Source organism: Staurois parvus, unplaced genomic scaffold (assembly GCF_062004578.1).
Source record: "Staurois parvus isolate SC_StPar_1 unplaced genomic scaffold, SC_StPar_1.0 ptg000013l, whole genome shotgun sequence".
NCBI lineage: Eukaryota > Metazoa > Chordata > Amphibia > Anura > Ranidae > Staurois > Staurois parvus.
This window is the reverse complement of record NW_028317809.1, coordinates 12888537-12901671: the sequence shown is the minus strand read 5'-3', so window position 1 is coordinate 12901671 and position 13135 is coordinate 12888537. Positions and strand designations below refer to the sequence as shown.

Here is a 13135-nt window from a genome sequence, read left to right as displayed (position 1 = left end):
ACAGCAATCTTCAGGGGGGTTGGGGAGAATAGTCTGACGCAGTGGGCCTCGAAGGAGGAGAAGGATAGAGGGGGGGGGTTTGGGAGGACTCGGAAGGTGCTCTGTGGTGACAGGAGCAGACCAAGCCCACCACCTTTACGACCGTTGGGTCTGGGTGAGTGGGTCCAGGTGAGACCTCCATAGTCAGTGGCCTGGATCCAGGTTTCCTTGATCTCTAGGAGGTTGAGGGAGTGGGAAACAAAGAGGTCGTGGATGACGGTAAGCTTGTTGCACACCGATCGGGTGTTCAGGAGTGCACATGAAAACGGGGGGGTGATTTTAGGGAGCAGGGGGACATACTAAGTTGCGGGGGTTGCGGCAGGACGTGGAGGCGGGAGGGTGTTGTGTGGGTGAGGGAGGTGGTGGAGGGCCAGGATTCGGGGAGATGTCCCCTGCGGTTAGGAGGAGGAGAAGGGTGAGAAAGGTGGCATGGGAGCGGGATGTGCAGGAGAGTGTGAAACTACTAGTGGGATGTCTGCCATTATTGTGACTTCCCAAGAGGGAATTCCCTTTTAACCAGTTTAGTTCTTTGGACATACTATGCATGTCCAAAGAGTGAAGGGTTAATCACAAGCAGTAGCAGCCATTTGCCTATGCCCCTTTTTGTTGGCTTCAAAGTGAAAGTGATGTGGCGGCTGTATAGCTGGCAATCATTTTCAGTAGTGGGGTGGTGACTCCCTCAAAGCCACCCCCCTCCCCCCCCCCCCAATAATGTTTTTATTATACAGGGCCTTTGCTTTCAGAAAATATGTAATACTGTGTCACGTTTAAACATACTGTATATCCTCTTTTCTAAAAGGGAGTTTTTCTGTAAGCAGGCAGCATTGAATTGGATCTTTCTATGTGCACAGTTGGATTATGGGAATTTATGATCTGGTAATGTTTGTGTTCGTTAAACGATTTTGTTTATCTTTCTTTTTATGTATGTTTGTGGCAACAGATCCAGTGCAAACTGTTTGTGTTTGATAAAGTGTCTCAGTCTTGGGTAGAGAGGGGACGAGGTCTTCTCCGACTGAATGATATGGCTTCCACCGAAGATGGCACATTGCAGTCTAGATTGGGTGAGTTATATGGTTGTATTTTTTTATTATAGAGAGAGTGTGTGTGTGTGTACACTATATATTGCCAAAAACGTTAATGCATCCCAGTCTTAGTCCGTAGGGTTCAATATTGAGTTGGCCCACCCTTTGCAGCTTTAACTCTTCTGGGGAGGCTGTGCTCACGGTTTAGGAGTGTGTCTGTGGGGATGTTTGACCATTCTTCCAGAAGTGCATTTGTGAGGTCAGGCACTGATGTCGGACAGGAAGGCCTGGTTCACAGTCTCCACTCTAATTCATCCCAAAGGTGTTCTATTGGGTTGAGGTCCGGACTCTGTGCAGGCTAGTCAAGTTGCTATACCTCAGACTCGCTCATCCATGTCTTTATAGACCTTGCTTTGTACACTGGAGCGCAGTCATGTTGAATCTGGAAGGGGCCATCCCTAAACTGTTCCCACAAAGTTGGGAGCATGAAATTGTGCAAAATGCCTTGGTATGCTGACGCCTTAAGAGTTCCCTTCACTGGAACTAAGGGGCGAAGCCCAACCCCTGAAAGACAACCCCACACCATAATCTCCCCTCCACCAAACTTTACACTTGGCACAATGCATTCAGTCAAGTACCGTTCTGGCAACGACCAAACCCAGACAAGTCCATTGGATTGGGATGCACACACCCCCTACCCGGAAATCCAGACTCAAGTATATATACACGATTTTGCGCACCCCTGCCGCTCTGTAGCAGTATTTCTCCTATAGGGTGGCAGGAAAGCAGTTAAAGTATAAACTTATTATAGATACATTTTACATGTTTGAAACCCATTTCCATTATGTAGTGAGGTAGTCATTTTGTCTACTGCATTATTTATGATGGTAAATTTTGGTCATAAGGCTTGAATGCTAGTGGTATTTAATAGCTGCATTCTCTGAAACACTGATTTCATGGCTTGAAATTTAAACCTTTGTGTGGTCACAGTTGAGGAGACCTATTCTGATTGTGTAGAACTTTGAAAGGCAGCATGTATTTAATAATTTTCTACATGTGACTTTTTCTGTCCAGTGATGCGCACTCAAGGCAGTCTACGATTAATTCTCAACACTAAGCTCTGGGCCCAGATGCAGATAGACAAAGCAAGCGAGAAGAGCATAAGGATTACTGCAATGGATACAGAAGACCAGGGTGTAAAAGTCTTTCTAATATCTGTGAGTTGTTAACTGATTTTCATATTTTGTAGAATTATCTCCTACTTTAGCTAACAGCCTGTTTCTTTTCTCATTAAAGGCAAGCTCTAAAGACACAGGTCAGCTTTTTGCTGCTATTCACCATCGCATCCTTGCTCTAAGAAGTCATGTAGAGCAGGAGGCAGAGACCAAGTGCCCTGAACCAGTCAGGGAGGGGGCCCAGTGCAATGAGGAAGACAGTGATGATGATGTCCTTACGCCTGCTGTCACAACCACAGTTGGTAAATATACTTGCACTGGAGTAGACATAGCAGTTTATAGTGTTCAATAAACTATGGTGTAAACTGATACTTTGTGTTGGCTAGTTCCGATTTACGCATTTAAAAATTTCTGAAACACGCCATTCATTTAGGGCTTGTTCACACTTGACTAAATTTCTAACTCTTCTCAAACGCTCCTATAGCTTTAGTATGGGCATTGGACTTAGTCTTTACGAGTGTTAAAAAAAAATCTCTCCAAGCTCCCTATGTGCAGTCTTGAAGCGTTTTATAAGCGTTTGACAAGCGTTAAAACCACACCACAAACTAAACAAACTGTAATGTTATTAACGCTCTACAACCGCACCGCAAATGACCCGCAAAAGTCTGCCAGTGTGTTTGAAGCATTTCAACGCCTCCCATTCAAGTCTGTGGCGATGATCTTCAAACGCCTCCTGACTCAACACGAGGCTTCAGTTTTGAAGCGCCACAACACTAACGCTTCATGTTTGGTAAGGTGAACAGCATTGTGTGCTACCCATAGCATCATTTGCATAGGCATTTGAGGAGTGTTAACTCCTTGCCCTCCAGAGGGTTTACCCACAGTGCTGTTCACCTTACCAAACATGAAGCTTTAGCGTTGCGGCGCTTAAAAATTGAAGCCTCATGTTGAATTAGGAGTTTGAAGCCTTTCAACGCCTCCCATTCAAGTTTATGGTGATGTTCTTCAAACACACTGGCAGGCGTTTTGTAGGGCATTTGCGGTGTGCTTGTGGAACCAGGCCAGATTTTTGCATTACGGCGCTGCGTTACTTTAACTCACAATTGCGCGGTCATGCAATGCTGCACCCAAATGAAATTGACTTCCTTTTTTTTTTTTTACCACAAATAGAGCTTTCTTTCGGTGGTATTTGATCGCCTGTGCGGTTTTTTTTTTTTTTTTTTTTGTTTTTTTGCGCTATAAAAAAAAGGCCGACAATTTTGAGAAAAAAACTATTTTTGACTTTTTGCTATTAGAAATGTCCAGTGAAAATTTTTTAAAAAAAATCAAATTTCATCATAAATTTTAGTCCAAAATGTATTCTGCTACATGTCTTTGCTAAAAAAAAAAAAAAAAATCCCAATAAGTTTAAATTAATTGGTTTATGTGAAAGTTATAATGTTTACAAGTGGCGATGTATATATACTAGAATTTTTATTTTTACTAGTAATGGCGGCGATCAGCGACTTATAGCGGACTGTGGCAGACATTCTGACACTGGGGGGGAACTGACTTGGTGTCACTGACATCCCCAGTGACACCAATACAGTGATCAGTGCTAATAAAAAGCACTGACACTGTACTAATGGCACTGGGCAGGAAAGGGTTTAAACATCTGGGGCCATCAATGGGTTAACTGTGTGCCGTTTAACTATGTGGCTGTGTTTGTGCTTCACTGTAAGCACACACACTGCTTTGCATGGCTGTGCTATGCATAGCCATGCAAAGCAGAGTGCAGGAGCTGACGGGGAGAGAACTGTTTTTTGTTTACAATCAGTTCCCCCCCACCATTGGAGATACTCGGCAATCACCAGGCGTCAGCAAGTAATCACAGTCCGGAACCCAATGATTGACAGCTGAGGCCGCACATGGTGGCATGGGTAGGAAGAGCACGCCCCCTACCCGGAAGTGCAAATTCACGTATATATACGCAATTTTGCACACCCGTGCAGCCGTGTAGCGGTACTTCTGCTATAGGGCTGATGGGAAGCTGTTAAAAACGCCCTTCAAATGCCTGCTTTCAATGCCAATGTGAACTAGGCCTTAAGCTCCTTGGATCTGCACACAGGTTTAGAAACTTTTATGGGATATCAATTTGGTCTTTAGGCCAGTTGTTCCAGTAATGCTGTTAAACCTTAATATCAATTACAGGCTGAATTCCTTTCAACTCAAAGCTTCTTTTGTTGATACCTACAGTTTTGGCAAGTCACAAACATCCCCTTTGCTCACAGTCAAATTGTAGTATCGGATGTCCTTTCTTTTAGGAAGGACCTGAGTAAAGGTTCATTGGGAACCCATATGATTCCCTCTTGTGGTATCCAGCATTGACAAATTTGGAACCCTCAGATATGTGGAGGGCTAGCATTTATACATTGATGTAGAGTATCTGGAAATTCCAAAAACCATTTTAAGATTCTTTGAGGTTTAAGTGTGTGTACATTTTACACCAAGACTATTATAAATCACAAGTATTAGCCGCATTCCACCCCTCCCCTCCTGTGACAGGCTCTCATGTTACATGTGCTTGTTTACGCTTTAGGTAAAAATAAAGGCTACAAAATAGTTTTTCGTTTCATATAGTGCAGAAAGGGATTAGAACACTTATTCGATTATTTTCGGAACACAGGTAGCAATAAAAACCGACGGAATATAACCCTCCCTTACGCTATCCAAAATTTAAAAAAAAAAGAAAAGTTTTGCCTACTTTAAATCTAAAGCCAATTGACTTGAAATTCAGCAGGAAGTGAAAGGCAATCTTTTCAAACCTAATATTCTTTTAGTAAGTTGTAACAATGTACCCATTGGAAGGTTTTAGCTCTATTCTGGTGACAATTTTAGTCTCATTTACAATGGTCACCAGGACATATCTGAAGGGTGAATCCCCACAAAGCAGACACAACAGCAGTAAAACCATGCCTGAGGTTCTTGCCCTACTCTACTGTATCCAAAACTAAAAAAAAAAGAACAGCTTGGGCTTTAATTATGCTTGAACGTGGCCCTTCCCCGTAAATTGATACCATCTGAGATACATGCTGCCCATGTATGCTGGATCCCAAATCTTCTTGTTATAACTGACCTCAAACCTTGCTGTTTCTAGATGTACCCAGACTCTAATATATGGGTTATGCCTTGGAAAGCTCTCTCATGAGATGACAAATTGCAAATACCCTATGTGTTGTACTTTTGGTTTGAGCTTGTAAAAACTGTATACTCCCATAATGGTTGCAGTGCTAAAATGTAATAACATAACACATTTGTGATCCTCCAAAAATTTGATTCCTCTCCGGTTCCTTTTAGGCTCCATTCACACTTTTGTGTGAATTTAAAATTGTGCAATTTTCATTGTGACGTTACAGTGCAACTTTGGCTTTAACCAAGGATGATTTCTTGTCCCATTCTAAGTCACACACAAGTTGCATGTATATCATTCAGGTGTGACTTTGGTGCGTTTAATTTTGAAGTCTATGGCCCTCAAGTTGCATGAAAGTCGGACCAAAGTAGTTCAGGAACTACTTTCAAGTCGCTCAGATATGAATGGTACTCATTCGGAAACATGGGATGCGACTTTGGACCCCAAAGTCGCATGACAAGTCATAAAAGTGTAAATAGAGCCGTGCTGCATTAGGATTTCACAGCTTTTTTGCCGAGGCTTGGGACACTGTAGCAGAAATAAGCAAGTTGCTGAATTTTCTTTTTTCTTTTCACTTTGCATTATGCATGTTCAGTAACAATATTAACCTACTTTGGATATTGTGCCACACTCTTTAACTAGTTTGTTTGTTTTTTTTTTCTCCCCCTCAGCGCCTAGTGATGAAGGAGACAAGCCACCTACATCCAGTACATAGCACCTGCTTACCTTGTCACCATATGATGGTTGTCCTCACCTGGCAGGGTGACAATCCACAACTTCCTCTTTCTTTAATGCCTCATGGAGTATTTTAAGACCAGCTCCTAATTTAAGGCTGGACTGAGGACACAGACTTTTCATCCACCCCAGGAACTGTACTTTTTGTTCACTTTAAGTAAGCCAGATAATACGTTCAGTCCCTAATTATTTTTTTTAATAGTTTTGAAGGGGATCAGGGTGGTATCCAAACTAAACATGTAGAATGCTTGCCTGGATGCTGACAATGAATCAACTCATCATATTGATGAGCTGGAAGAAATCCTCTTCTCTCCTTTCTTGTTAACAGCTGTGCAATCTGAATTGCCTTTTCCGAAATTTAACTTTCTTTTATACGTGCAAATTTTAGGGTTTTTTTTTTCCCCACCTCTCTCCCATCCAACTTACTCAGTGTACAAATTGCTTTCTTCAGTAGTTGGTTTTTACATTTGGATTCCAGTCTTGTGCAGGAACAAATTGGTTACTTAACACGTAGAGGGACTCCTTGCTTGGATCTCATCACCTCTGCATACCCTCAAGCAGCTGCCTTTGGACTGGAATACTATCAACGAAGCCGGACTTTTACAATGCTCTTAAACTAAGAGCTTCTTCCTATTAAAGACTTAATAGTCAAATTGAATATTCCCACATCTTGTTTTCATTCTTCCCTCCTTCCTTTGGTAATTTTTCTGTTGTGTTTATTTTATTTTTTTTTTAGTTTAACATTAATATGCTTTTTTGTGTGCGAAAAAGTGAAATGTTATTTTTTTGTATCCATATTTAAGGGAAAGAGTTAAGGAATACTGTATCCTAAACTTTGTATTCTTTGAGTTTTATTTTTTTGTCTGGTGATTGTGTTATCAGTTGAATAGTGAGAAACCTCACTAAGTGACAAGAGGGTTGTGCCTAGTTAATCTCACTCTGATTTAAAGAGATCTAAAACCAAAAAGTGTTATATACAGCTAATGTGCATTTGCAGTGTTTATTCATTAACCTGTTATTTTGGAAGCTGCATCGCAGCATGTACACATGTTGTGAAGTTGCAGAACCATCTCAGGAACAAGTTATAGTAGCAGGTATATTTTGGACCAGTTGAAGTCTTGCCTTTCCTTATTTATAGTCAAGTACTCACAGCATTTTTACTGATACAGAAAATTTTTTTTTAAATGGTCACAAAAACAAGTACTTGCCCTCACACTCCAGTTATGCCAAATAACAACCAAAACTCTTAACACCAGTATCCTCACACAGATTAAGATTTGAACAGTGAACTTTAAGTGGTCTATATCCAGCTCTGATAATTATATTCAGACACCCTGCAAATAAGCTGTAACTGAGAAGTTGAGTTAAGGCTGAAAATGAAATGTAGGAAACAGAACCATGGACCAAATGGGCTAGATATTCATAGACCCTGGGTTATAGGCTGTTACCCTCAGGTGATTGGACACCCTGTGAGACTAGTTTTTTTGCTAGTGTCTTAGCTCAGCTAGTACTTATTTACTTGGAATTGTTTGTTTAATCAACTCTTCTGTCAACCTCTTCATCGCCTACTACAGCACCAATGAAAGCATCTGGCTTGAGGCAACCTCAAGATTGGTAACCAGACTCCACATTGGGGATGGTGTGTAATGTTGCTTTGGGCACTGGATCCTGCTTGGGAGCTCATCTTAACAGTGCTTATAGTTAGCAACAGGGTGCTATACAGATCCAGGGCTGTGGTCCATTCATATGGTTCTCAATCCCTGAAGAATCCCCCGGGAATATGCCAACTGTGACCAGTGAAACCTGTACCCATACAGGGGCCGGTGACATAGAAATGTAAAACAGGTTTGTCCTGTTATCAGACTGATAATGTAGCCCTTTAACAAGTATGAGATTTAGTATACTCCACTTCTTGCAGTACAATTATTAGTGTTTCTTGATAGGTTTAAATGTAAAATGGAATCAATCAGGGAACTGGAAGTTGTGTTTGACTTTATTCACTTACTGAGTGTTTAAACTTTTAAACTTGGCAGTAAGATTTTCCACTTTCAGAGCTTCAGGTGGATGACCAGGTTTTACATCACTCCACAGGTAGCATTATTCTATCCAGCTTTTGCCGAAAAGCTTTATAAGGTACTCGGGCACTTTCTGCTGCCCTTTTACCACAATGACTTTGCTATAGGATGGTCCGCTTCTGGGTTTGTGCATATCTTTCTCTGGACACATTTTCTCCATTTACACACCTTAATTCATGATCCAAGGGGATTTCTCTGACAACTAACAGCCTTAATACTGTTCAGAGCCCAAAAGCACCAGGCTTTGTCTACACTTCCGCCTTTTCTACTTGTGTCGGATGTGGAACTACCTCCTTTGGGAGAGGTAGACATGAAAAACTTTGAAAATGACCCAGAGGCTTGGTAGAGGAGACTGTTTAAGATTTCTCAACCTCCCATATACCTGATGCTGTGGCATCGCACAATATGTTTGGCAATGTAGATCTGTTTGTTTCTGCTATCCACAAAAGCCTCAGTATGGTCACACTTTATTTTCTTGCCAGGCTCCTCCTGGATACTAGGGGAGCTGCAAGTCTAAAATGATATTCTGCATCCATGAACAAATAGAATGGCCAATGTATTACTATTGGGTTTCCCCTGAAAAGGTTTTCACCTCTCCGAGAGTTAATGCTGAGCTTTATCTGGTGAAAAAAAGAGTTCACTACAAAATGCACTGTTCCGATAGTAGACCCTGCTGTCTCAGTGTTAAAATTAACATCTTCTGTAGGCGCAGTAAGATGTTTAAGAATTCTGCAGATAAAATTTGAGATGCTTTTAAAGGTCCTCTTCACTTTTGTGGATCCAGCCCTGCAACCAGCTATTGCTGCAATTTGTGTTTGTCAAACTGCAGCTAATTGGACTAGGGCAATGAACAATTGACAGGGTCCTGTCTTTCAGGACTGAACTCTAGCCAGAACACTTACAAACACTGTTTTTCACCTTACTGTTTTGTGGTCATAACACATTTCCAGAATGGCTATTATTTTTGCCCATGTGCGCAGAATCCTATGGCTGAAAGATTGGAAAATGAGATGTCATAAGACATCCACAGGCTTAATCTTCAGGACCAGTTCACAGCAGAACATGGTTCAGGAAACCCACATTCCGTGCGAGTTTCCCTCATCACGTTCAGAATGCACTGTAGTTGCGTTCTGCAGCAGGGGTCAGTGTTAACTAAATGCAGGTCCCAAGCGCAGTGCGTTTTTATTTGCACTTTATCCCATGGTATTTGCCCTCAAAGCTGAAAGTCAGCCCTTCTTGGCACATGACTTGAAACATGAAGCCCACTAAGTCTGACCCAAAGCCTTCTCCACAGTGACATGGTGCCCTTACTCCTAAAAATGAGGGAATATACGTTACAGTTTGCATTCTGCTGTCCTCCAGGTTCAACAGCAAATTACCTCTGTTTTATGGCCAGGACCCAATAATCCTCTAGCACTGACATTTAATGCTCTGATAATCGCATGCATTTAAGGCTAATATATGCCGATCCTCCAGTGCAGATCTTTCCTTGATTGCTCCGCACGATAAAGAGAACATATTGACATGACAGACATACCGAAACTTCTAGGCGATGACCCCTGGCCAAAACAAGCCAGCCCTGCCTTCCCAAGGCCCCTCTGTACCATCTTGTACTGACCTTTGCAGAGATATCAGGTTCACTAGTTTGATCTTATTTTGTCTTTGTCCTTTCCTTATAATTTTTCACTCAAACCTCACTGTTTTCCAGTGCCTGCACAGAAGCAGTGTATCTGAATTGGTGCAACCTCTGTAAAACCTTGAGCCATACCAAGACCACACATTATGGGGACAGCATGTAATGTTGCTTTAGGCACTGCATCCTGCATGGAGCTCTAACCTTTGCACTTGGTGCAACACATTGAGTTAGCCTCAGGGTGCTATACAGGTCCTGGGCTGTGTTCCATCACTATGGAACTCTGCAACTAAAGACCCTTTTGGAGATATGTGTATGGTGATGGGCAAAGCTTGGACTTTCTGCAATCCGGTGTCATGGACAGGTCATACAGTGTTACCCTGTATCTCTGACTGTTACAGTAAAATTGGGGGTCAATTTAAAATATATTTCCTTCACAGTGCTAACTTTTCAAACTTGGTGCTAAAATTCAACCACTCAGCACTCCTCAGGTGGGTGCCCAGAGGTTACATCACACCTTTGGTCGCACATTTTAACACCACTTTCATTTAGAGCCCTTATAGGCTACTCAGGTGATCCCTTCTGCACTTTTTCTAAGAGGGATTCGTTGCAGGACAGTCTACACCTGGGTTATCATATACTCCTCCTGGACACACTTACCCTATCTTTCATACTCTACTTCATGAGTACCTGTCAGAGGATTGCCCTAACTTATAGCTATGGCAGAGACCAGGTGAAAGCCTGCACAACACGCAACCTCAGACTGACTGTTTCTTACACTGGCGTGGGGCCTTTTATTTATTTATTTTTTGCTAACACTGGTCTCCGCATCCAAGTTCTATTTCAGGCACACAACATGCAGCCTACTTGACAAAAGCAGAATTTTCCGCATCTGTCACAGTTCCTTGGACAGATTATGGCCTTAATACAGCCATCTTTGTCCAGGGCTCAGAAACGCCCCACCTCTTTTACTCCCATTTCTCAACGCGAGTATATGCTGATATGCCAAATCTAGAGAATGCAGAACATGTTGATAATGCTGTGGAAGATTTCTTTGCCCCATATTGTCACTATATTGAAGAGGAAGCTTCATGCAACATGCTTCCTAATGTTGATATGCTCCTTGCCTCTGCCCGAAAAGGCTTTGGCATTGTGCAAATTGACTCTGCTGTCTTTCCATGCTCCTTTGGGCACATAGACCTACAAAAACCTAGAAAACACTCTCTGTTCATAAGCAGTAATAGGAATGAGTCACTCTTGAAATAATTCTCTCTTCCCTCAAAATCTTTGAACTCTATCCAGTGGGAAAAGTTTGCAAAAAAGTGGACTGTTCCTGTGGTTGATCCTGCTGTCTCTGTCTTAAACAAATATCTCACTGTATGCTTGAAATGGTTTCTTCTTTCGCAGATTCTGTTGATAGAAAATTTGAAATTGCTTTTAAAAGCTCTTTAACCTGACGGTCCCAGTCCTGCATCCAGCTTTCACTGGTTCTGGGTTTTCTGTATGTCAAAATGCAGCTTACTGGAATAGGACAATGAATGACCAACATGACCCTGTATTTCAGAATTGCAATGTTACTCCGCAATTACAATTGCTTACTAATCGTCTTTTTTTTGTGTAGATGCCCTGGAACACGTCATGAGCTGAATATGCCAAATGGTTCTAATGTCCATTCATATGTGCAGAATTTTATGACTAAAGGCTTTAACAGCAGACACCGCCCCTAACATACATACCCTTCCAGGAAAGATGTCTGTTTGGCGAGGCACTTGATCACTAAAACGGACAGATTCCCTGGAGGGGTATATGTGGGTGGGGGGAAGGTTTTACTACTTGAGAAGAAAACCGCCCTCCTTTATGACCATCAAGCTCCTCAAAATGCAAGGCACCTGCATGCTCTAATTGGGTATCCTGCTCAAACCAGTTCATGATACCAAAGCCCACTGGGGGTATTTGTCCCATCTTGGACTTAAAATCCTTCATCAAATTCCAAAATTTGGCATGGCATCTGCAAGGTTGATAATTGCCTTTCTGAGACAAGGGGAACACATGGCATCTGTGGACATTCAAGATGCCTATTTGCATGGGCCTATTTACCCACCTCATCAGTGATTTTTGCGCTTTGGAGTGGCAGGCAACCACTTCCAGTATGTCTCGCTGTCCTTCTGGCCTATCCTCTGCTCCCAGGGTGTTCACAAAGGTTTTCGCATCCTTGCTTGCCCTTCTCAGAATTCAGGGCATGCAAGCGACTGGATTCTCATGAAAGAATTTATCTGCCTTGCAACTCTTAGCAAATATCATCCAAAAGACAATTTAGCTGCACCAGGCCTTGGCTCAATGATCAATTTCAATAAGTTCTGCTCTCTGGCCTTCCCTACGCCTCAAATATGTGGGTTTTATCCTGGATACATCCCAAGCAAAAGCTCTTTTCTCTAAGAGCTTGTGCTTGACAACTGAGATCCAAGAGAAATGAGTGAGATTCACTGAGAGTTCTTGGTCTAAGGGTTGCCTCCTTTTGAGGCAGTACCTTTTGCCCAATTCCACTCAAGAACACTCCCAACAAAACATTCTGCCAGCATGGAAAAATCAGGCTTTTTCTCTGGACTTTACCCATGCTGCTATCCAGTCACACAAGAACATTCTTGTCCTGGTGGATCACCGGTCCACCTCTAACAGTGGGGAAATCGTTCATCCCCGTATGATTTAGAAAGTTCTCACAGCAGACACAAGTCTGTCAGGCTAGGGAGAAGTCCTCCAATTCTTGACAGTTAAAGAAACCTGGTCAAGAGAGGAAACCAAACTCCCCATCAACATCTTGGTGCTCAGAGCGGTCAGCTTGTAAAAGGGCATCCCCTACAGCCTTAAAGGAGCCTTGAAGGAATGATTCTCTCATGGACAGAAACTTGCTGCCCAGCAGGTTTTCTTTGTGGTCCACATCGCAGAAGTGGGAAACTATTTGGTGGAATATCTCAGCCAGTGAACCCCAAGGGGGGAATGGTCTCTTCATCCAGATATGTTCAGTCAGATATGCCAAAAATAGAGGATGTTGACATCCTAGCCTCCAGATACAACAATCTACGCGTTTGTTGCTAGAACTAGGGATCCTCTAGTTCTGTCTTCAGATGCTCTAATTATCCCCTGGACTCCGTTCAGGCTAATCTATGCCTTCCCTTTATGGAGAGTTCTACCTCACCTGCTCTACAAAACGAAGCAGGAAAGGAAAATGGCAACTTTGCTTGCACCACACTGGTGCAAGGACTGGTGAAGTACCTGGTACACAGACTTCT

The 13135-nt window shown here is 42.5% G+C and overlaps 1 protein-coding gene across 2 annotated transcripts in view; it reads left to right on the top strand.

Moving 5' to 3' along the window:
* Positions 1-6973, top strand: part of RANBP3 (RAN binding protein 3) — a 101880-nt gene extending 94907 nt beyond the window's left edge. For both annotated transcript variants that reach the window (XM_089675763.1, XM_089675772.1), the window contains exons 14-17: positions 980-1100; positions 2136-2278; positions 2358-2538; positions 6077-6973. In XM_089675763.1, the coding sequence (XP_089531889.1) occupies positions 980-1100; positions 2136-2278; positions 2358-2538; positions 6077-6120 (489 nt within the window). In that variant the 3' untranslated portion in view covers positions 6121-6973. The remainder of the gene's footprint in view (positions 1-979; positions 1101-2135; positions 2279-2357; positions 2539-6076) is intronic.
* Positions 6974-13135: the final 6162 nt, after the last annotated feature.